Consider the following 25,271-nt stretch of genomic DNA (forward strand, 5'->3'; position numbering starts at 1 on the left):
AGACACACACACAACAGCAAATAATCTGATTCTTTGTGTATAAAAAACCCTTTGCGCAATCCAGGTAGCATATATTCTTGAAAATAACATAAATAAAATATACAGTATTTGTTCTCAGTGGGCTCCCACTCAAATTCTGTAATCATGGAAAATCTGGTTTTGACATCAAAAAATCGTAGTGATGAAAATGACTCACTGTGTTTGGAGCATTCAAGTAAATCCTAGAAATTAATCTTGACATCAAGAGAAACATTCTGTCTCTGACTAAAACTTATATCACATCGGGTCCTTCATGTATTGGTTGGTGTCTCATAAGATTATATGTGTTAGGGGAGAAGAAGGATAATGGGAGGCAGCTGATACTGGTCCTTTTGATTGTGTTGCTAATGTCAAGCAAGATCACTTTTATATAAAAATGTTTTCCAGGGACATAAAACAATCATTTTGGAAATTAATGTCGATCTGGAAACTTCTTAACCATCATGAAATCATCCAACAAACACAGTTTTAAAGTGTATGACCATTGATGAGGTGCTAATGTCCAACTCTTTCCCAGTTATATTAGCCATCTGTAAAAGCCAGTTCAGCCCTGTCTGTTTTTCTTGAAAGTTTAGGTTTTTGACACATGTTTAACAAGTCCTAATACTATTAAACCGGCTGTTTAGTTTGTGTTATTTTTGAGGAGTGTATTAAGCAGGCGTTGTTTTTCAAATAGATTTTAGAGTGCAAGACTAAAACAACATTTCAATCATTATTAAGTTGCCACTACACTATCTCATACAGATGTTAGGAGGCAGAGTACAACACAAAAATCAATAACTTATTTTTATATATTTGTGTGAAGCCCAAACCTGTCATTATATAAACTGGGACGAAATTCATCCTTTCTTGGATTAGAATAGAACACATTATCATAAAGGCAATCTGACCCTTGAGTGAGAAAATAAATCTGACATATATTCCATAAAAGTTACTTTAATAGAACATGTTCTCAAATTTCACACAAACAAATAGTTGGACAACATATAGACAGTCACAGAAATGCATCACAAAAACCATAAAAATCATAAGTATGCAACATAGAACAGTCATTGGATAACAGGACACGTCAACAGTTGTCCCTCCAGTGTTTGGCAGAGGTCAGTGTGATTGTGACAGAACAAAACACTTGGTTTCAGCAGGACTGTATCTACAGATTATATATATATATGACAAGTTGTGACATTCTGTGTATTAACTTATTTAGATACTGTTCGTGCTTTTAGTAAAACATGTCCCTTGTATACAGTACGTTTTCAAATACATTTATTTCATACTCAATCCAGAACTGATTAAAAAATCTGCCCATATGGTTATTCATTTAGCAAAAAGAAGCTTGTACATCACTTCAGGCAGTGATTATGTTTTCATTTCTTTGGCTGTGTATGTTTATAAGAATATGTACTAATATGAATATATATTAAAAGCATATGCAATAAATGCACTAGTGTGATACATACATTAAAGTGCATTAAATAATCTGGAATCAAGAACACAATGTTTCATACATTGGGCCAGCTGTTACTGTTGGAACATTTTCTTTACATTAATGAAGCAACACTGTAAAATGGTCAATCAGCAGGTGGACAGTCGACAGTAGAGATGAAGTGAAAGCTCAAACATGGTTCTGTTCATCAGCTGGAGCTTTGAACTACAACGTACGGTAGCCATTGCCTTTTATGTCTGGAACGGTCTCACTGATGTTTTTTGGGTAATGTATAATCGAGCCAACAACGCCTGCAAGAAAATCCAAATGCACAGATTATAGACCAAAAGAAAGAAGAAGCTAACAAAATAAGCTTAGCACTCTCACTCGCTGTTCTAAATTATTAGACGTCACTCCTAAAACCATTCTTATGAGCATTCACTGAGTTTTATTTTTTAAATTATGTGTATCCCTGTGTCCCTAGCTGACCTGACAACCACAGTCATAATCTGTATGTAATTCAGTAATAAAATGTTTTCAGTAATAAAAGTGAAGCCATGGTGAATCAGAATGAACAAAGAAAAGAAACATGCCCATCCAATGGTATGTGGCTTTGAGATGATTTAATATGTAACTCTTCCATTCATCCCAAGACTGTTAACTTAAAGGTTTACAGGAACTTCAGAGAAAACATAGGGAATACTGTTTTCTTACCTCCAGGGTGCCTCAGACCTACGCAGAGAAAGTGAGAAAGACAAAGCACATGACTATGCTTTATATTCCACTGTGAGCATGAGACTCCATACCAAAATCATGTGACAACATTAGAGCCATGATATGGGGCATTTTATGATGGTGAATAAAAGAATATTAAATAGCTGCGACTGTTTGCTGACATCATGAAGCACAACATTTCATATTGTATATTTCCCCGCTGTAGGACTAGTAAAACATTTCTGATAGCACATTTACTGTTTTGGAAGGCTGTTTTGAGTACATATCTGTGATGAAAGGCAGGGCTACTTATATGTGTAATACATATGTAAATGTAAAAAAGAAAAACTCTTTACTCACCCTGTTTTTTAGAGAGGAGGATAGTGATCATGATTAGCCCAGTAAACACCAGGATCGCCAAGATTGGAATGAGGAACTGGGGCAAAGGTATCCCTGGAACTAGAACAATTGAATAAATTAACCTGTTGTGTAAAATGGTCCTGGTAAATCCCGGTTTTCTCAAATTAGTTTTGAAAATATTTAACAGTCCAGCCAAAGAGCCTCTTTCCAGATGTATCTAAAGACTAGAAAGTAACAAAGAAACGAGGAGCATAGTGAATGGCAACTTTAAAATACCGAACAGTAGATCTAAATTTGAACAACCATATTTCTTCCTAAAGGATCTTCAATGCATTTCCAACAGAAATAAAAGTAATTCCAGAAATGAAATGCTTTACAAAAATTGGCTAAGAGCATTTTAAATTTATAATTTTCCTGTAAATTACCAAGGTGTATAGTGTTTGTGCATTTTGACTGTATTCCAATATTTGGAATGTATTGTGTATTGTGGTTTTTTGATACTGAAAGCTGTTTATCTTTAACTAAACTTGACATATTAAAGCAAAATTGGGACAACAGTTGATTAGCCAAAGCAAAAACTCTATGTAGCATATCAGTGTCATGCTCTGTATTATAATCATGTGAATTGCATTGATCCTGTCTATTAAATTTAATTATTTATCAAAATCACACATTGGTAATTTAAAAACATACTATGTGTGTAACATGCATTGAAAGGTTAATTGGGTTGATGTTATTTACAATTTATTTCAAAAGCTAAAAAGAATATACCAGACTGCTCCTGAGAAAGTATCAGTTCTTTCATCAACCTGACGCATTCCTCCCGCAGGCCGGTCTTCTCCATTTTTGTGTGCTGCTCTTCCTGCTCCCACAGCACTTTGAAGGCCAGTGCTTCCGGTATGTGTGCTGTCCAAGTGTCAGTGTGGTCCAGGGTCAGATACACCTTTCCATCATAGAAGACACGGTCAGCCCAGAGCAGCAGAGACCCCTCCAGTATGCATTCACGAGAACGAAGAACAGTGTGGTTACCTAAAGAGGAAGAAGAAGAAGGCTGTTGACAAATGTTTGACTGACCATCCCTGTCCGAAATTGTACATGACGATTTTCGTACTCAGGATAGAAGTCTGGTTCACATTGATAAGAGTTGGAAGGAGTGCATCAACTGATATGCTTTGAATAATGCTATCAACTTGCTGGCTTTTGCGTTTTAAAGAGACTCCATTGAGAAGGACTTGCTCTGCGACTTGCTGAGCCCCCCCCACTCCCCACTGCTGGACCTGCACGATGATGGTGTCTAGTGAGGGGAATATAAAATACATAGATTAACACTCAAACATTAAAAAGAAAGAAGAATTCTTATATTATAGTAAGCTATACGTACTGGTAGGAAAGCTTTCATGTTATGACACAAATGATTAAAAACAGGCTGAAATGTAAGCTAATATGTGGAGAAAATACTCAAATGTAGAAGAAGTGCGGTGTAATATTTAAGTTTGCATAGCATACAAAGATTAAACCTGTGATACTTAAGGTAAAAGGACTCATTCTAATAAAGGGTCCTTTTCCGATTGTTAAAATGATCAATTCTTTTACGTCACAGGTTTTATTTTGTAATTGTAGTCTAAAGGGCACTAGGTCCAACCACATTTAAAGTTTAAAATGTTTAACTTTTATAATGCATTGTGCATGGGTAATCTGTTATGTATCTAGTCTAATTGCATTTGTAAAAGTATAAAAAGTAGTTTGCACTGTGACCAGTTGTATGAGGTAAGTTATCATTATATTACTGAAATCATTTAAAAAAAAATTTTTTTTACAGTCAGACAGTTACATATTTAGATCATTGCATAATGTTGGGATTTGCCTTTAATAATCTGTTCCACTAGGTTTGTAAAAACAGCTGTGTGACACCTAACTTTATGTCATAGTCCAATACTAAACCACAACTAAGGGCATAAATAGTCATAGGGTGTAACTAACACTGTGTCAATAAAACTGAGCCAAAGACAGGATTTATCGCAGGGCTATCGTATTGACATAGTGCGGTTGAATATGAGAGTCTAGTCAGCTACAATAACCTTTTGTGCTGCGACAAGTGGAGGAGTAAGAGTTCACACTTTAATGATTCATCTTCACAAACAGAATAACTAATGCATGAATAGCAACACATGATAACGTTAGCTGCTTGCAAAGGCTAACTACATGTATAAACCAGTTTTAACAATCGTGTGTACACTTGAACAGAAGGAGAGCAATTTAATAGAAAGAGACAAGCTTCTTACCTACTGGAACAGGAAAACACAGTGATAAATCGCATAAAGTTAGCACAAGAAGACCAAGGAAATTTCCAAGAAACTGCATTTCTAACGCGAATTGTTGTCCCTGTAATGTTCAACTGTAAAGAAGGGATAAAAGTCTTCGGTTTTATAAATAGCAAGGATTGTTTTAAGCCATTTAAGCGAAACCAGGCAACTTAAAATAGACAAGAGTCAAAACGAAATACTGCAGACGATCACTGGCATCAACACGAATCTCCTCCACTGTTTCGCTTTGACACACTTTTCTTTAAATCCTCTGATTGGTGATGTAGCTACAGCGTAACTGGGAGGTGCTCTTTCAGAATCAGTTTAACAGGTTAGTGCCCTAGAAAGTCAGTTTGGAACTGACAAATAAACAACCTCCTGAAGTTTGAGGTGACCATCCAAACCAACACAAACACTGAGACTTAGTAGAAGTTAGTTCAACGATGGATTTATACAGAGAGAAGTTCAACCAACCCTGAAAGGGGTAACTATGGTAACAGGTGTGGCAGTAGCTTAGCTTTGTAAACCGAGGGTCGCCGGTTCGAGTCTCAAACAGGCGTAGCAGCTGCTTGCAGGTGCCACTCACCTCCTGTGCACTGCCGAGGTGCCCTTGAGCAAGGCACCGAACCCCCAGCTGCTGGCACATATGCCTGTATTCCATTGCAGTCATTCAGAATCAGCATTACGCGTCCAACAGAGGGGACATTTACATTTGTTACAGCAAGCAAAGAGCCAAAGATAGCTTAATATCACTCAAGAACCATGCATAAAAAATATTAAAAGATAAAACAAGAAATTATACAATAAAAAAATACACATCCAGTAACAGTTTAGCGATATAGCAGCCAGGTGAAAATGTTAAAGGTGGAAGTATATATATATATATATATATATACACAGTATATATATATTGCAAAGTTATTTAAGGTAAATATAAGTAGTACTGCACAAACAGAAGTTTTACCGTAATGTTTGTGTATTCCTAAAAATATGTAAACAGAGATGAAAACTGACATTCCATACGGAATGAACAAAGGTTTATCTTTTCATATAATGGCAACAAGAAACCATTCACCATGGCCTCAGGTAAGGACATAGTCCTAATTTCAACTTTTTGTCTTAAGTTTAAAACATGATCATTTTCAAATAGTTTTACTTGATAGTTACATACATCTATAATGTGCGTTGTAGCCTACTGTACAGCTGCCAAGTGAAAATACACTTTTTACTGTTTGTTTTTTGTTCGATAAAGCAACGTTTTTGTGGCCAACATCTGATTAAATGTTTGTTGTTACCTAGTGGTAGAGCTGATCAATATGAACATGCTAGATTTTATTTGAACAATGGTTAGAAATAGGGAAAGACATCAACTGTGTCTGGACACTGTCAACTCAGGGTTAACTAACTGAGAGTTTCTGGTAAACATATATACTTTGTGGAAAGGCCCCTCCACTTTGTTTTCACGAAAGACTTCGATGGTAAGGCAGTATGACATGTCTTAAAGTCTATGTATATTCAGTTGCTAGTTTACTCTCTTTACCTGTTTGTTTAATATTTCCTCTGGGTTAGATGTCACTTTATTCACATGTCACTTTATTTAGTATTTAGTATTCAGCTTAGTTTTATTAGTTATCTTATTACTGTACTGCCATTTGCACTATACGTATTGATAAAGAGGGTTTCATCCTCCGATTCTATCTATCTACATGTTTGAGGTCTCTAGACCATCACATTATGTTAACCATTTTAATACATCATTTTACATGTTCCCACAACACTTTCCTGTTTTTGTTGGTAATATTTAGCTTTCCTAACTGACGTCTGCTTTGTCATTGATTCTGTGACATGCAGTTTCCAAAAACACATAGACTGTTTTCTAGTAAAGCTTGATCCTGCATGTTGTCAGTTATTGTTCATTTTAGTAAGTAAATTATTCAAATGTATTGTTTTTCTACTGGTACAGTTTGTTTAATGTTTGGGTATCTCAGTCTCCCAGTTACATTTTTGGACTGGTAGGAATTCTGGGTTCCTATCTCAATCATATCTAATGCTTCAGATAAAAAAGGTATGTTATCAGAAAAAAATGACATAGCAGCAATACAAATGATTAGATGTTTAGAGCTACAGCATCTTCTGTATGTTATATTATGTTATGTGATGTATACCAAGGATAATTAGGTGTGCTCATGGTGTCACCAGATCTTTAACCTTGCCTTCAATATCTCGCAGGCAGATTCCTAACATGGAAGGTATGCAAGGGATATGGAAATGATTGTATACACAGTCTGCTGTGAAAGTGCAGGGGGATTCACAGAGAGAGGGGGTTTATGAGTCTGGCTCTTTATTCTTGATGTAACCAAATATGGTCGGCCTTGCAGTGATGTATTATCTTACAAGCTTGTGATCCTTCTTACTTTAATTAATATTTTTCTTAAGTTAAAAAATGAAGATAAGTTAACAAACCCGACATGAATAAAATGAATATTAGTTAAATGGAAGTAAATAGAAAATACAATGAGGAATAAGTAAAACACTGAGAAGCTGGCCCCAGTTGTCAAGCTTTTCAAAAGTGAATGAGTGAACAATGTGTACAGTCTTTTCATTCATAAATATAAATATGTACAGTAGCATGTACAGTGTAAAGTACATTAATGAATGCCTCATCATAGTATTACTGTATCATTATTGTTATAATAATAATAATTATTATTATTATTAATATTGCTATGTCAGATAACTGATGGAGTCGAACCCGCTTTTCCTTTGGAAATTCAGAAAAGCAGTGTAATAGGCTTCAAAGTAAAGAAGCCATTTGGTGCATTGTTCTGTGTTTTGTGTAAAATTCAATAAAGAGTGTTAAAAAAAACATCTCAAAGAAGCCGTTAGATTCTACACGACTAGAATTTCAGTTCATACGCAGTAACCGCATCATTTCAGTGTGTGGCAACAGCGCTCCCTGGTGTCTGGACGCAGAAAATTCCTCCTCCTGATTGGCTGATCGGTTGTCAAGAGTGTTTACAGGAAACATGGCTTCCCGGTCTGTTGGAGAGCTTCAAGAGATGGAAGGTGAGTACATTTATAAAAAATATAGCCGTATTATGATTGTATAACCTTGATAAACATACATTCACTAAGACAAAGGTATCGGTTTTTATTTGAGCAAATCGGAAGATTTTTGATTTATTGTTAATAACACCTTCATCATTGGCTGGCTAGCTAACATGCTAACAACAACCCTCGTTAGATGACGTTGTTACCCACACTGTAAAGCTAGTCATTATCTAATTATAGTTTCCATAGCTGCGTCGTCCTGCGTTATGTGCTTTGAAACTGTATGTTATGTTTAAGGCAGATCATCTGCCGAAAAATGTTTACAATGATAGGTGTTAAACTGCCTACTGTGCTCCATCAGCTACCCAGCTAGCATGGTTAGCAGTGTTACCCCTGTGTGTTAACGTGAGCAAGCTAACTACGACTTTAGTTAGTTTCTTAACTGGTAAGATTGGAAATACATCTGCGGTCACATCCACAGCAATTTTCATTATCCGATGGTGTTAATACGTGATACGTGTCATTGTGGTTTGGCACACATTAACGCATTGTTACAGAGTCTTGTTTAAACCTGAGAGATCTGGTTTTAAACCATGTTTTGTTACAGTCAGAGAACGGTTTGAGGTTTTTACATGGCCCCCCCAGAGTCCTCAGTGGGCTAGTTGGAGCTGGGCGTCAGCCTAATGTGCCACTGATAAACAGCTTTGCATCTGCATGGGGTAATTTAGCTATTATTCTTCTTGTTTGCTGACTATAGTGGACAGAAAGGGTGAGTCTGAAGAGTCTGGTGATGATGAGACCAAGAGGAGGAGTATCAATGGCAACGTGGACCCCAATCAGCCCGCTACCACAGGTAAAGCATCACATCTCCAGCAAAGGAGATGTGACACAAGTCAGCTTTAAACTAATGTAATCAATTATGTGACACAGAGCTGTCAGTCTATCAGGTGACACCAATACATAACCATAAATCCTCTCAAGCAGCCATGTGTGACTATATCGTGCTTGACGTAATGGTCACAGGGTTTGTACAAAGTCTTGAGAGTTTGGAAACACTTTATTTCAACTGTTATATTTCCAAGGTTGGCATTATGCTTGAATCTGATATTTTATTTTCAACATCATTTAGTGTTTCCTTTATATGATCCCCTAAGGTCAATCAAAGATATTTTACAATGAAACAGTCCCCCCGACTTCTCACAGTAGATACAGAGCTCACAAAGACCGCTAAGCATTAAATGATCATAATCAAAAGATATTCGGCATACTTTTCTCCCCCAATTGAATCTATATTAACAATTTCTTTGTAATGATTCTGGATTTTTGGTTTAAGTTCTTGAATTTTACTCTTGGGTCAAATGAATAAATCTGCTTTATTCTTGCTCTCAACAAAGGTAAAGAAGAGTCTCCTGTTGACATGGACACCATAACCTTGGATCCAGAGGAAGAGGTAAGAAGATGGTCTAGAAACTATGCTACAGTTTGGCCGTAGCTACTGAACAAAATGTTTCTGTTATGCTTTTTTCTAAAACATCCAATCCTATCCTCCATTTCTTATGACACCATTTGGTTAGATGATTAAAAAAGACAGATTACTTTGTGTATGGTAACATTTAGTGGCGTGGAGACAAAGTTGTTTTAATTTGCATTGCAATGTTAAAAACGTTTAAGTATAATGTTCTTCTGTAGGAGTTTTTGTTTTTACAGGACAGTATGTCATGTCACCCTTATCTGTCTTTTTTTCTTTTTAGGATGTTGATCTTGTTCATTGTCGTATTGGAAAGATTGAAGGTTTGGAGGTCCTACAGAAGTGTAAAGTAAGTTACTTTTTTACTTTTTAATCATATGAAGGGTTTGCATTAAATACAGTTATACATTATTTCTGTTAATTGCTTTCTTTCCATCTATCTCTTTGTACAGACACTGTCCTTAAGACAGAATCTTATTAAAAAGATAGAAAACCTTGACAGTCTGAGCTCACTGCGGGAACTAGATCTCTATGACAATCAGATCCGTAAACTGGAGAACCTGCAAAACCTTAAAGAGATTGAGTAAGTCTAAAGTAAACTATTGTCTATTGTTCATGCATATTATAGAGATTTGATTCAGAATGGCAAATCATAATTTCTACACACTTTTTGCTTAATGGAAGTTTCCTTAATTTAATTTTTGTGTAGCTGAAATTGAATAAAGAACACCCATCTCAGGTCCATTTTATTTCTAATTTTCATACTTGTTTGACTGTCCACAGGCAGCTTGACGTCTCATTCAATATGTTGAGGAAGGTGGAGGGTTTGGAGCAGCTAACACGGCTGAAGAAACTTTTTCTGCTACATAACAAAATTGGCAACATTGCCAACCTGGATCACCTCACAGGCCTAGACATGCTGGAGCTAGGCTCAAATCGCATCCGGGTAAGGCTGTTGGGCAGTGACATGTAAATCGATACTACTCGCAAATTACTTGCATAATTGTCAAATCATTATGTGGCATTTATTTCTGTAATTTTAATTTGGTTGTGTTTCTCTTTCATTGTGTTGTGTTCACAGGTCTTAGAGAACCTGGATACCCTTTCATCACTGCAGAGTTTGTTTCTTGGCACCAACAAAATAACTACCCTTCAGAATCTGGATGGTTTGCACAATCTGACAGTTTTAAGCATTCAGGTAATTTGCTATTTTAAAAACATGTGTTAGTCCTTTTAGAAAAAGAATAATGGAGAATATAAGAAACAATGATTAATAATGTTGTGTACTATTTCAGAGTAACCGGATTACTAAAATTGAGGGCCTACAGAATCTGGTCAGCCTGAGAGAGCTCTATCTGAGCCACAATGGCATTGAGGTCATTGAGGGATTGGAAAATAATGTGAGTTCAACAGCAGACATCAACCGCCTATTTTCTAGAGCACTCAATGCAAAGTCTGTCGATCATGCAGTTTGCATACATGTACAAAAAGAAATTCTATGTACATTGAACCCTGTTTGTTTCCCCTCACAGAAAAAGCTTACAACCCTGGACATTGCTGCCAATCGAGTAAAGAAAATTGAAAACATCAGCCATCTGACAGACCTTCAGGAGTTCTGGGTATGGATAGTTTGCATAGTTAAACTAAAATGTATTTTAACAGTCTTTATTTGTTAGATTTTGTATTTATTGCCCACAAGCGGAGTTATAGTTAAAAAACAAAAACATTAACAAACTCTTATCTCTCCTTGCAAGTATTTAATAGTGTGTTAAAGATGTTACTAGGCCATTTATTGTCTCCACATCCTCCACACTGTATGTTGCCACAGTGCTTTACATTTGTGATTGATCTATCTTTGCAAAACAAAACTAATTCTGTCTTCTCGGTTTTATTGTCTTTCAATCCCTCCCCAGATGAACGATAATCAGATAGATAACTGGTCAGATCTCGATGAGTTAAAGAATGCCAAGTCTCTGGAGACGGTCTACCTTGAAAGAAACCCTGTACAAAAGGACCCTCAGTACCGGCGGAAGATCATGCTGGCGCTGCCCAGTGTCCGCCAGATCGACGCTACCTTCATCCGCTTCTAAACTGCAGTGTAATTCACCTGCTGATTCACAGTGTTTTTCCCTCACCCCACTGCCTGCCCGTCTCACAAAACAAACTTAATTTTGAAACACGCTGGCCTCACAGAATCATATCGTCACTTCATACAGAAACACACATTCCAGCATTCAACATCACCCACGGCTCACGCAACATACATGTATGCATGTATGCACTCACTCCCACCTTGATCTATGCTATTGTGTAAAAGCTTATTTATTTATTAAGCTGGATACAAACTGTGAAAAAGATTTTACCCTATGCCCATTTCATAATTTTTACTCATTTTACTTTTGTAGTTTTGCATGTGGGATGGTGGCATTTTCCCTCAACACTTCAGGGCCCATCAGGAAATAATTTTTTTTTGTAGTTTCAGTTTTGTTTCATACATCACGTTTTTGAGGTTGCACTGCTATCATTTGAGAGGAAAATGATGTATTCTTACTGTTTGAGTAATTCTGATGAAAGTTATGGTACACAGTTAGTAAAAGAAGAATGAAACATTAAAGGGAAATTCAATAGTAAAATATAATTTACACATTTTAATCCTCAGAATACTGCTTATCTTATCTTTTGGTTTTCTTTAAGCTTCAAGATTTTCTGAACAAGTAACTGAATGTTACAAACAAAAAATAAATCAAATGAAGAAACCTACAATGACACAACGCAAACTTGTGTCTGTCTGCAACTGATGAATCATTTCAAAATAAACTGCTATCATTACTAATGAGGGGCAAATCTTGATGTCCAGCAATCTTGTCTATTCCTCGTCATTGTCCATATTTTTTACAGCCTATTTTCTGATTATTAAGAGTGACCTCGGCATACAAAAACCTCATGAGAATGTAAAGATAATTAAATGAAGATGTTGCTGTAATCAGGTCCCAATTTATTTTCTTCTTCAGTTTTTAGTTTTCACCTTGAGTACATCTCTGATTACAGCTTGTGATCTCTGTAGAGATACATCGTCCATGAAATTAATTTCAACTGACAAAACTAAAGCAAAGATTTTGAAGTTTTCCTAACAGCAGGGCTGGTCTTAAATAAGTGTTAACTAATGTAAGATAAATTACATTTTAAAAACATTTTGTTGTTTAAAATGTTCTTTTGTATATAGACAATACAGTGACACATTCAAGTTTCTCATTTGGTCCTCACTTTTAATAAAACGATAATGTTGCCATAAGACTTATCAAGCACTAAGATTAAAACTTTGAACAAAAACATAATTACCTATTTTGTCCCCTGTGTATGAAGTTTTAGTGCACTAAATTTTCTGTCGGGTTACAATCAAAAGGTGATGCATCTTTTATAGAAAAATGATTTTCCACCTCAGGACTAAAAGGTCAGGTTTAGACACAAAATACTTAACAAAAATGTTTTCTGTGCCACATCAAATACTGACCATTACCATATGTTTATCTACACCACGGCCTAAAATTTAACTGCAAACGGTTATTGATCTCCTTTTGGCAATCTTCTGTCTTTCTAAGGAATTTAAGTTATTATCAAAAATATTTATAATTTAGAATATTCATGATGTCATATTACTGGCAAAACTGAAGGACATTATTTATATAAATGTAACGTTGGGTTATATTCAGATTAATTATAATTTATTTACAATTGGCCAGTTGGGCTGTGAATGTAGTTTGCCCACTCGTGTAGAAATTCAGTGCCATCATTCCTTTTGAAAAGCAAAATGTTATTTTTCTCTCTTGTTTTGGCCGGACAGCACAGCACAGCAGATTTGCTTGAGTTTATGTAGTTAAGATAACTTGACCTTGACTGGACTCCGAATGAGCGATTATTCTAATTGCTTGTAGCTGATTGTAGTCAGAACAGAGCCAAACTGAATGTATAATGCAAATAATAAAATTACATTACTTCAAGTGAGTCTATGCCGTTTTGATTTGAGAGGTTTTTTATTTGTCATGACTATTACAGTTTAATTTATAAACTGAAAAGTCACCTTTTCTTGATTTCAGTATCTTTCAAGACTTTCTTCCTACCTAGCCTGTTATAGTAATTGTTTTAACAACAAAGAAGTAAGATAAGATAAGATGTACCTTTATTAATCCCCGTGGGGAAATTCAGGCGTTAAAGCAGCAACAGAGTGAGAATGAAAAACAGGACAGTACGGTTTAACAAAGGATAATAAATAAGATTAAATTAAATTAAAATTATATACAGGTAAGTAATTGTTAACTGTTAAAACAAAAAAGGATTTATGGATTTAAATGAACATATATACATTTTTGTGTCCGGATTGTTAAATATATTTACATTTATGTATGTATTTACATTTATGGATACAGATACTGATGCCGAATTACAAAACTGATTTAAAAAGTATTGAAAGTCTTCTTGGCCTTTTTGGTTCTATGCATCTTTAAGTTAGATGGATGTGAAATTAATAGTGAAAAGTTTGTACTTTACTTAAAACATGTTTTTTTTGTTTATTAATTTAAACTTTTAGTCCACTACATTTTTGAAGCAAACATTTTGCTTGCCTACATTTATTTTTTGAAAACTTTTATTACTTTGAGGATTTAGATAATCACTTTATAAAATAAATAAACTAATAATTTATGATTGTTATGCTGGTTATGATATCCAACAAAAATAAATAATTAAAATTAGCCACATTTTTACCTGTTAAATGATTAAATCCATTAATAATTATTATCCATATTCAGATATTACTCTGGAGTGGGGCATTTTGCATAATGAGTACTTTTTCATTTTTGTACTAAACATTTTTGTGTCTAATATATGTATATATTACTTTTTTTTTTTTTTTTTTTGTATACCCCTATTTACTCCCCCTTTTTTCCCTAGGCTCTTATCTTTTTATGTTGTATGTTCTTGTTTATATTTGCACTGTGGGACTGCTAGAAACGGTGTTTCAATTTCCTGTATGTATAACACATGTGGAAATGTTGACAATAAAGTGGACTTTGACATTGAATGAGGAACGCCTTCATCCGGCCCTCTTTAACACTATTCTTATCAATATGGGCTCTGAGAGGGCATTAAAGCCTATCTCCAGGGCAGCTGTCTTCTAATTCCAACGATATCTTGAAAGCTTGAGCTACCGTCAAATGTCGTAAAAAAATATAGTATAACATATTATTAGAAAATGTAGGTAATATAATCACATTTCTTAAATAAATCATATAGCAAATATTTTATAGTAACACGTCTTACTGTTCATGTGCATACAAATCTAAACCTAATTAACTACATAACCCACAATGCAGCACAATCATATGGTGACGTATCGTCCTCGCGCCGCGCCAGGCAGGGAAAAAGGACGGCGTCGCGCATGCGCCACATTTATGTTGTTGTTTGTGGCGGTAAGATGGCGGCGCTCGGAAACACCTCAGCTCCGGGGGTGAATGGGTTAATACAACAATTCACAGCAATAACAGGTAAAAATAACATTATATTTTACGTTTGATCCATCAAGAAGGTTTAAGTTATCCAACAGTAAAAGCCCCTTTGCCCAAAGAACCAGGAAATGAGTGTGGAGAGAAGAAAACGGCGGTCAAGTGTTGCTATGGCCCCTGCGCTGTCAATGCTGTGCAGAGAGGAAAAAGCACTGCCAGTTATCTGCTAAACTCAAGCGAAACACGCAGAAAAGGAAGCATAAAACCATCCGATTTTAATAATATCTGCCACAGCCACTTACAAAATATCTTATTTTCTTTGTGGTGTTTTTTACAGACACTATTTCGCTAGCATAGAGCTGGTTTTCTGTTCTTCATTACTGCATGTTGTGTGATAATGTGGAATGGACGTCGCCTGTGCAACATTTCCCTTCTTCATCACCAGCCAGGCTTCACGTTGTGTTACTCTTCAATCTCACTGTGATGCAAACCACACTCGGATAAGCTCATCCATCTATTTGCGCCTAGCCGTTCAGATTTCCTCAGTAGTTTATGTGTGCTTTGACCGGATGGACAGTGTTTCAGATTTAAGTTATTAATCAGAAAAGACAGGGGACTCAGTTCGGGGGCTGCTGCTGCTACACTTGGAAAGTGAAACGGACATGCGCAGTACACACGGAGAGATGAGTGTAGCCTGACGGCACTGTTCACTTCAAAAAGTCTAAAGTTACCCTCAGATCTAGTGTTTTCTGACATGCTAAATGTTTCCATCGTTTCTTTTCACTGTGTCGAATCATGATCTGGAGTAATAAGTAAGATTCTGGAGTTTTAGCTGCTTATTTGTAGCATACAATTCATGTAGCCGTCACTTGAGTTATATCACTGCCTGCTATTTCCTAAAGATTACCATAGCTTTTGTATAGACCGGATACATTGTTTCCCTACCGTTCAGGCAGTAGATTGCCTTTCATTCATTTTGTTACAGTGTTTAAGTCAACTTGCAGATGTGGTGGTATGTCTTTATGAAGTTGTACTGTCGTTGAATTTTACAAGACCCCGTAGTTGAAAAGCTTCCATTTGCATTTAAACGAAAACAGGACGTAATGTTCACAAAATCGATGGAAACAATGATTTTCACATTAACAACGTGTCTAATAAGCTGTTCCAGTTGTATGCCCTGCATGCATTCCTCTCAATGAATGAATGAAAGAGAAAGTGTGGCCCACTGAGGGGGACATTTGTAGGTTAGGAGAAGTGTGTATGTGGTAGTAAAACAGTGTAGTAAACTGTTTAAAACATGCATAAATGATCATGGTACTTTAAATACCATCGTACAAAAGGGGAAATAAACCGTCGATTCCTACACAACCAACTGTTGTCTGTATCCGATCTTGGTCACAATTCCTTAATAGTCAAAATAAAGGATCTGAAACAAATATTGTAGCTTATAATTTAAACAAACATTGGCCAACATATCAGCAGTTTTTAGTAAAATAAATGTAAGCCATAAAGGTAAACCATTTTTAAAAACTGTTCCAATGTTATTAAAATGAACAGTATTCTATTGATAGGTAACAAGTGACAACATGCAAACATCAATAAAGTCCATATAGGTTATTTAAATATAAATCAGATATTCTGCTGATGATCTATGGTCTTCCATCATGTATAATTTGTTCTATGACTCACATGGAGAGTGTGAATTGTCACACATATGTAGCATTACAGTGTTAGTCATAATGGGGTTTTTTTTAACATCAGTAACCCCATGTCCAATGCGGTTTTAGGAGCCACCGAGAGTGTAGGACAACACATGTTGGAAGCATGTAACAACAACCTGGAGATGGCAGTGACTATGTTTCTGGATGGAGGCGCGATCGCAGAGGAGCCCAGCACCAGCTCCAGCTCAGCCGCTTCAAGCAGCAGAGCTCCCCCTTCAGAGTAAGCTGGGATTCTTCTTTGTAAGCTTGTTCGATACAGTATGAGTAAAATCCTTTTTTGGGGACATTTATCACTATCCTAAAGATACACTTTTTTCATAGTGCTTTATACATTCTCTCCTTGTTCAAATGTGTTGTTGTTAACCGTGAGCTGGGAGGAGATTTTGGGTTCGGTACACTGCTGTGATCTGTGTTACTTTTGGGTGATATAACCAAATAAAACTGTTTTTATAACTTGATAGATACCAGATGTTTTCTTTAGATTACTTTGTTCCTTAGAATAATACGGTTTATTTCCCCTTTTGTTCCAGTGAAGTACGAGCACCTATTCCCCAGAAGCAGGATATATTGGTTGAGCCTGAACCATTGTTTGGAGGTATTATACTTTATTTGACCTCATGCATAAATATGTCCAACTAAAAAGTTGTTTCTGGCTGATTTTGACTTTTGATGTGTCTGTAATATCTGCAGTGCCAAAGCGAAGAAGACCTGCTCGATCTATATTTGATGGTTTCCGAGACTTCCAAACAGAAACAAGTAAGTAATATCAAACTTAAAGAGTTGTATGTGAATGCAGTAGCATTGAATTGTTGCTGAAGTAACAACTGATTAGATATTATTTCACCTTTCTCTTTGTTCCAACTTTTATCATGTATCTTTACCTCCTCTAATGACTTTTCTTTCTTTTCCCAGTTCGTCAGGAACAGGAGCTGCGTAACGGTGGCACAGTGGATAAGAAACTGAGCACCCTGGCAGACCTTTTCCGTCCTCCAATTGAGCTCATGCACAAAGGCAGCTTTGAGACGGTGAGGAGTCACTCACCTGACATTTTAAACACACTTCTTTATGTGTTTGTGTGAACTTTCTGCAAAATATCAGATGTGCTGTGACTGTGTAGATCACAGGTGGGAAACCAGGTCTGCCCTGCATGAACTGCAGAATCTCTTTTTATGGAATAAACTCATTTACAGTCATCATTTTACATACTCTTTGGTATGGATGCAAGTAGAAATGCACAAAGCATTGTGAAATCTTAAAATAGAGTACATTTGCATTCCATTTTGAAGCCTGATTGGTCCAGTGGGTAACTGGGTATTTTGATTGATAAAAAGTGTTTACCTTTTTTATATAATAGCAAAAGAAAAGAAGTAAAACTAGTAAAGAGCAAACGTGTGATAATATTAATCTCATTCAATTCTTGCTCATTTATACTATCAAGTTGGCTTGAATCTGACCATATGATTTAAATGTTCTCAGTCCACTTGGTACAAATCCAGACAAAAATATATTTTGGACTTGGACAGAAAAAGGTGAACCTTTTTGTACTATATGTTTCCTGTTGTTCATCATTGGGGTTTGATTCTGATTTCAGCCACTTACTTTGAAAGTCTTTTTCATCTTTTTTTTTACTGTTTACATATCCTCTTGACCATGAATTGAATGTGCAGTATTTATGAAATCAGATTTCCTAAAGTTAAAAATGAAAAACTGCTAACCACCAGACATGTGATCGTTTTCCCACCTGTAGATAGTTAAGGTTTCCTGGCTATAAGGAGACACAAGTTAACTTTGTAAATGTAGTTATCTGGCTTTTTCTTGCCAACTTTAACAATCACATTGCTCACTAGTTGACTAAATGTATGTGTGTTTTTTGTGCTTACAGGCGAAGGACTGTGGACAACTAGAGAACAAGTGGCTCATGATCAACATTCAAAACGTTCAGGACTTTGCCTGCCAATGCCTGAACAGAGATGTTTGGAGTAACGATGCCGTGAAGACCATCATCAGAGAACATTTCATATTCTGGCAGGTGTGTACTTTCAAATCACAGAGCCATGTTTTGTCTGTGTTGATTTTTATGTTCCTGCAAACTTTGTGTTGAGGTCTCTGCTAAACTCGTTTGAGGTGAAGGAAGAGTTGAACATGATTATCCATATGAGAAATGAATTAAGTCAGGGATGCCAAAGTTGAGACTGTCGACAGCACAGCAACAGAAACGGTATGTGAAACAGTGCTTCAACTGCAAACACTTTTTAATACCCAGTGATGTTGTAGTAAGCACTTCTTCTAGAGCAGTGGTTCTTAACCTTGTTGGAGGTTCTGAACCCCACCAGTTTCATATGTGCGTTCACCGAACCCTTTCTTTATTGGAAAAATAAAATAGGATTTTTTCAAATTCAAGACATAGGTATATGTTTTACTGGTGCACAAAATGAACCGTGCATCCACATCACTGTGTTCAAAGAACAAAACCAGCGAAACATGATTTTCACACAAAAACATGATGAATACTTACTGCAAATCAGTGTGACTTCTGCTGTTGCCTTTGAGAGACCATTTCAGAAATGCGCGGCTTCACCTTGGCAAGTGCCACTCTCATGTCATTTTCGCAACAAAGTCTGTTCCTTTTCTTCGTTTTTATGTCCAGCATCCTCGAAAAGGATTGCTCTCATCCTCCCTTCAGGTTTTCTTCCTTCTCGATGATGTTGACTCCACCTCCCTGCATCTGCTGATTGAGACGATTGAGAGCTGCGAAGATATCAGCCATGTACGCTAAAATGAGAATGAACTCAGAATTTTTTAAGCAATCTGCATGACAATATTGGTACTCTTGCAAAAACAGGGCTAATTCCACACGCATGGCAAAAACAAGATTCAGCACCTGTCCCCGGGATAACCACCGAACGTTAGAATGGTACAGAAGTACCTCGAATTCAGAGCCCATTTCTTTACACAGCTCACTGAAGATGCGGTGCCTCAGTGCACTATTTCGCACATAGTTCACGCATTCCACTACAATTTTTAATACTTCTGCCAGTTTTGGAGGCAAGGTTTTTGTTGCCAACACATGCCTGTGCAAAATACAATGCGTAACAATGATGTGTGGTGCATCGGCTTTCAGTAGCGCACCAAAACCAGACTTTCTTCCCAGCATGACTGGAGCTCCGTCCGAACAAACTGCAGAAACCATATCCCACGAAAGATTGTTGTCTCTGAAGAAGTCATCCACAAGTTTCTTCACATCGGCTGCCTTAGTTGTTGTTGTTAAAGGCTTACAAAATAAAAAATCTTCCTCTATCACGTCGTCTTTCACTTAGTGCACGAATACAGCAAGCTGGCTTAGATTGGAAACGTCTGTGGTCTCGTCGAGTTTGAGGCTGAATTTTGCCGGGCTTGAAATCAGATCTGCCAAGATGTCTTTGCTCATATCCTCTATTCTGTCGCTGATGGTGTCATTTGAAAGAGGAATTTGGGATAACTTAACTTCAGCCGCTTTTCCGAGCATGATATTCACCATCTTCAACACAGCTGGTTTTATGAGTGTTTCACCAATGGTGTGTGGTTTGCCCTGCTTTGTGATCAGGGAAGCAACTACGTACGATGCTGTGTGGATCGGTTTGTTGATGGGTACAAAGCCGAGAACAGGCAGAGTAGCCTTTTCATCGAATCTGGCTCTCGTCACCTTGAATTCAGCAAGCGTTGTGTTCTTGTATTCCCCATCTCCATGCTGCTTAAGGAAGTGTTCCCTTAGTTTTGCCGGTTCTAGACTAGAATTGGCATTGCAAATCATGCAGTTAGGACGCTGACTCCCATCACGTTCCGTTATACATGTGAATCCATATTGTACATATTCGTCCGATCACTATATTTTTTTTGCTCGACATAATTAATATGAAGGGATTCAAATATTAAGAAAGAAATCCCACCAAGTACCATCACGACAGTCACAAGTCGACTACTGAGCGCACCAAATTCCCTGCAGCACAGATAGGCCAAGCGATGTAGCGTGATCACCTGCAGCCAGTGATGGCCAAGCTGGGCGTGTCATCACGAATCATATGAGTCGAGTGTGTGTTTTGACCTTTGCCGAACCCCTGAGACTGACTCATCGAACCCAGGTTAAGAACCACTGTTCTAGAGAAAGCCTAGCAATCAGAACAAAAAAATATCACTTTGTCCTGAAGTTTTCTTTATCCTAATATTCACATGTCACCAAATGAAGTATCTTATCTGATGTGGTCTTCATGTATTGTTTTGTGCTTTTTATTTCATTACAGGTATATCATGATAGTGAAGAGGGACAACGATACATTCAGTTCTATAAGCTGAACAAGTTTCCCTATATTTCCATCCTCGACCCCCGCACTGGTGAGTGTTCATGTGAAGTTGACGCTTGTTTTCAATGACACCATGTGCCTGCTATTTTTGGTGGGAAAAGAAAATGTATCTCTTTTGCGAGACATAGGGCCGTGCCAAATCATTTTTTGAAAACAAAAAACGGGAGAATGTTTTTTTTATAGCCCAAGCGAATTGTTTACACCAACAAATATTGATTGAGCAGAACACTTGGTTAGATATATTTTACAACTCATTTTGACGTCTGGATTATTGGAAATGTTTTAAGACACACCTGAATTTTTTTCCTACAATTTGTATGACACTTATAATATGAGTATGTAGGCTATTCTATATTAGCAGAAATACAAGGTTTAATCACAACGAATAAACATTCAAAACATCTTTTCTAGCATTCAAATAGTGATTTATATATATTTTCAATGTTATAAATACATTTTCAGACTATTGGGTACAGCTCTCTTTAGGAGACAACACAACAGCATAGGAACAATATCCTTTAATAACGCCACATGACTGAGAAAGAGATCCTTGAATGATTAAGTGATGGGATCAAAGCACACCAACAATAGCTTTTTCATTAAATAAATAATGCAGATAAATGCACTGCATTGTCGTCTGTGTTATTATATAACAGCACAATCAGTAGAGTGAGCAGACGTCTCCCCCCCGCTGTTCACATCTGACAAGTACTTTGAATCAATACAGCTTAACACATCGCCTTCTGCTGACTAAATGTTTTATACCTGATGTTATTATTGACTTATTCAAAACACGTTCACTTCAGGTCAGAAAATGGTGGAGTGGAACCAGCTGGACGTGGCGTCGTTTCTGGAGCAGACGTCTGGCTTCCTGGCAGAGCACGGGCAGCTCGATGGGCCCCCCTGTCAACCTCCCCCCGCCAAACGAGCTCGCTCGGTGGGTCTCTCCTCTCATGTGTCGCCTCTTACTCTGTTTCTCTTCTCTGCTATAATAAGAGCTGCCTTCTCTCTCTCTGGGACTTTCTTGTAACATCAGAGCTTACAATTATTTGTAAAATGTAGAGCTATTATCTTGGATGTGAGTTATTATACATTGTGAAAGACCTTCACTGTTTTCTTTGCCTTCTTCTAAGGGAGAAACGACATGCAAAAAATAACATTTTTCAAAATGTATTACACTGTACTATCTGCATGAAAAGTCATCGTATTACTCATCAAAATGTTCAGAATTTGATGGACAGATACTTTATTGATCCCATATTAGGAAATTGTTTAGTTGCAGCAGCAGTGTGTTCAGGCATTCGAATATTTAAAAGGAGTAAGGTATAAACTTAGCAACTAAAAACAAGGTTGTTGCATCACCAGTATTGGCCCATGCCGCAACGCATTTGCCAAAAATGTATTAGTTTATTAAGTTTTACCACAGCTTTTGGTTACTGGACTCTGCTCTTTGACTTGTTTTCTACAGCTGTATACTCTGTTTTCTGTTCTAGGAGAGTCTGATAGATGCCAGTGAAGACAGTCAGCTGGAGGCAGCGATCCGAGCCTCCCTACAGGAGACGCACTACGAGTCCTCGAATGCCCCGGAAGCCCCCGATTCCCCCAGATCAGAGGAAGAATCGGACGCAGAGCCTTTCTCTGACAGCGAGGGTCCTATCTCTGTGGATGGTTCAGACAGCGAATGTCCAGCACCCCATGAAGAAAAAAGTTTTTCCAGCAAACACGCCTCGCTTCCACCAGCCACTGCGTCCCAGCAACGTCTACATCCCGATAGTTCCACCTCTTCCCATAGAAAGTCTCCATACAAAGAAAACAACCACAGTCACAAAAAGGAGGAGAGTAAAAAGAATCACCTGGAGCCCTCAGCTGCCGCTCCTCGTCATCCTCAGCCTGACGCAGATTCTGGAGGAAACCACTGTTCCCCGGCAGCAGAAAGCGCCGGACCTTCCAAAAGCAACACCACCGAAACCTGTGACGTGGACTGTCCTGACGACAATGGTACGACAACGTGTTAAAATCCTCAAACTGTCATAATCACAGTGAAAGAATGAGGATGTTTGAAAGATATTAACCATCCTGTGTTTTTCTTTCACATAGGTCCCAAAGCCAGGTTGATGCTCCGTTACCCGGATGGACAGAGGGAGCAAATTTCCTTGTCTTCTAAAGCAAAACTTTTGGTGAGAACACAACACAGTAACTCTATTTTTAAGAAACACATGTTTTGGAAATACACTTTTTTGCTTTGTTGCTGAAAGTCCAAGAAGATTGTTGCCTCTGTCGAGTCGGTACACCAAGAATGTTGTGTGAGCCAAGAGGCGATTAGCTAAACCTTTATATGGACGGGAAGAAAGGGTTAAAAAGTGTGCTTATCAGTACATTACGTATATAGCATCTGTTAAATATGTCAATTACGTGTGGATTACAGTTCAGTAGTGGTGATAAGGCATTTTTTAAAATTATTTGTATTACTATTTTTAGCTTTATTGCCTCTATAACAGCTACACTCCTTCTCTCTGCTTTTCCCCATGTTCTTATGCTAAGCTAAGCTAACCGGCTGCTGGTTTCACATTTACAATACAGATGTGAGATGGGCATCGATCTTGTCATCTAACTCTTGGCAAGAAAGCAAATAAGTGTATTTCCAAAAATGTCAAATTATTGCTTTAAAGTATTTATGCATATAGTTGCTGGTCGTCACTTGTATTCCAACAAAAACACAAAAGCTGTTTAGCTAGTTTTTTTTTATGGCATTTTGAGTAATTTCCTCCACAACAGAGAGCGGGTTGTTCCGTGACAAGCTACTGTCAATCGGAATTTGGTGAGGTGACACTACTTGCCCTGAAATTAATATCAGAGACAAGTCCCTTCCTAGCTTACTGTTTTTACAGGAAACAAATTATGTGTAATCCAACTGCCTCCCGCTCGCCGATTCATGAGAACTTTAAGTGAAACAAATGTGAGCACTTGAGTGAATATGAATACCTAATACTGACCGTTACTTTCCTTTTTCTCAAGGCGCTGGTAAGACACGTCCAGTCCAAAGGTTACCCTAATGAACGCTTCGAACTCGTTACCAACTTTCCCAGAAGGAAGCTCGCCCACTTGGACTATGACATCACGCTGCAGGAGGCGGGGCTTTGTCCACAGGAGACTGTATTTGTTCAAGAGAGGAACTAGCCTTTGTCAGACACACTTTCACTTTTTGCTTGTCTGTATCTCTCTGATAGACCTCACCCCTTCAACAATGACCTGGGACAGTGTCACTGGCCTTGATCCCATAACCTTCAGTTCTCCTGGAATTAGGCCCGGTTTTTGCCAAGACAACTCTGAGTGGGTGGACAACTCTCCCTGCCACTCTAGTCTGAATACTGACGTCTCTACTGAAAGCCTATTCCCTTTGTAGTGATCTACAATTGGCCAGTAAGGTGTCACGGATGCCGGCACTCATTTTTTTAATGTGATTTATTCTTTTCTGATGCAGGCTTCATATTGTTCTGAACATTGAGGCACATCTGGATAGAATATATACAATAGCTCATATTTAAATAAAGAAAAGCCTACTAGCGGATCACTGATTTGATGATGACCATCCACAGATTTGTACAAAAAGACTTTTACCTCCCAGAAAGGATGTTAAATGTCAGAGTTTATTTTCTTGCTCATCTTGTTATTGTCTGTACCCGGGGACAGGTAAAGGAAGGCTCAATTGTCGACTATTTTGACCTACATTTGGTCTCCAATACGGTCAATGTTTGAACTATTGTAATTATTTTAAAGACACTAAAAGAAAAGGTCTGTAAATCACAATTCAAGAACATATTTCGGACATATTCGACACATGTAGATCTGAGAGGATTTGGGTTGCAATCTGCACATTTTTACTCAAGTTTGTATCGGGTAATTAGAGACTGGTAGATTTTTTTTGGTTTCAACTTTTGATACAGAAGGGAATGAATTAAGAGTGGTACATCTCATCAGTCGGACCTACACTGTACAGAGATGGCTTAGAGAGACTGATATTTAGCTGTAGTCATTGTTTCCTTTCTTTTTTATATGCTGCCAAGAAAATATGCTGATGTTGAAATATAACCACCAAAACAAAGGGAGATTCTGCTTGGTCTTTTGTCATACTTCTACTTAACTTCCAAGGCATGATCTGATGAGAAAATAGGTATTGGTTACAAACATAGGAAATATAGAAAACTGGAAACAGCAACTCTTAAGAAACAACTGCAACAACTTGGGTATCACTCTGCAATGGGTTTTTAAAACAGCTGACGCTAGTTTTCCCTCTGACTTGATTTATTAAATGATATTAGTAAGGCACATTTAGCTACTTCATTAAATTATTGTT

The 25,271-nt window shown here is 37.3% G+C and overlaps 3 protein-coding genes across 3 annotated transcripts; 2 read left to right on the top strand and 1 right to left on the bottom strand.

Moving 5' to 3' along the window:
- Nucleotides 1–959: 959 nt before the first annotated feature.
- LOC134865407 (uncharacterized) lies at nucleotides 960–5,108 on the bottom strand. The gene is made up of 6 exons (XM_063884897.1): nucleotides 4,822–5,108; nucleotides 3,651–3,833; nucleotides 3,311–3,568; nucleotides 2,540–2,638; nucleotides 2,180–2,197; nucleotides 960–1,776 (listed from the first exon to the last, which is right to left on the bottom strand). The coding sequence occupies exons 1-6, from the start codon at nucleotides 4,898–4,900 to the stop codon at nucleotides 1,691–1,693; spliced, it is 723 nt and encodes a 240-aa protein (XP_063740967.1). The 5' UTR covers nucleotides 4,901–5,108; the 3' UTR covers nucleotides 960–1,690.
- A 2,704-nt stretch (nucleotides 5,109–7,812) lies between these two features.
- Nucleotides 7,813–12,221, top strand: ppp1r7 (protein phosphatase 1, regulatory (inhibitor) subunit 7). The gene is made up of 10 exons (XM_063886700.1): nucleotides 7,813–7,908; nucleotides 8,651–8,746; nucleotides 9,288–9,343; nucleotides 9,645–9,710; nucleotides 9,814–9,944; nucleotides 10,145–10,307; nucleotides 10,443–10,559; nucleotides 10,657–10,761; nucleotides 10,894–10,980; nucleotides 11,275–12,221. The coding sequence occupies exons 1-10, from the start codon at nucleotides 7,869–7,871 to the stop codon at nucleotides 11,449–11,451; spliced, it is 1,038 nt and encodes a 345-aa protein (XP_063742770.1). The 5' UTR covers nucleotides 7,813–7,868; the 3' UTR covers nucleotides 11,452–12,221.
- Nucleotides 12,222–14,795: 2,574 nt separating this feature from the next.
- ubxn7 (UBX domain protein 7) lies at nucleotides 14,796–25,023 on the top strand. The gene is made up of 11 exons (XM_063886483.1): nucleotides 14,796–14,901; nucleotides 16,647–16,800; nucleotides 17,111–17,175; nucleotides 17,271–17,336; nucleotides 17,493–17,605; nucleotides 18,463–18,609; nucleotides 20,858–20,948; nucleotides 21,724–21,854; nucleotides 22,411–22,915; nucleotides 23,015–23,094; nucleotides 23,933–25,023. Exons 1-11 carry the CDS (start codon nucleotides 14,796–14,798, stop codon nucleotides 24,092–24,094), a joined length of 1,620 nt encoding a protein of 539 aa, XP_063742553.1. The 3' UTR covers nucleotides 24,095–25,023.
- Nucleotides 25,024–25,271: the final 248 nt, after the last annotated feature.

This window comes from Eleginops maclovinus, chromosome 6, assembly GCF_036324505.1.
Source record: "Eleginops maclovinus isolate JMC-PN-2008 ecotype Puerto Natales chromosome 6, JC_Emac_rtc_rv5, whole genome shotgun sequence".
Classification (NCBI taxonomy): Eukaryota; Metazoa; Chordata; class Actinopteri; order Perciformes; family Eleginopidae; genus Eleginops; species Eleginops maclovinus.

Excerpts from the sequence above, each read along its gene's own strand:
- ppp1r7 (XM_063886700.1), top strand. The coding sequence starts at position 7,869 with ATGGCTTCCCGGTCTGTTGGAGAGCTTCAAGAGATGGAAG. Across the intron at positions 7,909-8,650 it reads AGAGCTTCAAGAGATGGAAG|TGGACAGAAAGGGTGAGTCT; the intron begins GTGAGTACATTT and ends TGCTGACTATAG. Across the intron at positions 10,762-10,893 it reads TTGAGGGATTGGAAAATAAT|AAAAAGCTTACAACCCTGGA; the intron begins GTGAGTTCAACA and ends TTCCCCTCACAG.
- LOC134865407 (XM_063884897.1), bottom strand. The coding sequence starts at position 4,900 with ATGCAGTTTCTTGGAAATTTCCTTGGTCTTCTTGTGCTAACTTTATGC. Across the intron at positions 3,569-3,650 it reads GAACCAGACTTCTATCCTGA|GTAACCACACTGTTCTTCGT; the intron begins GTACGAAAATCG and ends CTTCCTCTTTAG. Across the intron at positions 2,639-3,310 it reads ACTTTCTCAGGAGCAGTCTG|TTCCAGGGATACCTTTGCCC; the intron begins GTATATTCTTTT and ends CAATTGTTCTAG.
- ubxn7 (XM_063886483.1), top strand. The coding sequence starts at position 14,796 with ATGCGCCACATTTATGTTGTTGTTTGTGGCGGTAAGATGGCGGCGCTC. Across the intron at positions 17,337-17,492 it reads AGACTTCCAAACAGAAACAA|TTCGTCAGGAACAGGAGCTG; the intron begins GTAAGTAATATC and ends TTCTTTTCCCAG. Across the intron at positions 20,949-21,723 it reads CATCCTCGACCCCCGCACTG|GTCAGAAAATGGTGGAGTGG; the intron begins GTGAGTGTTCAT and ends CGTTCACTTCAG.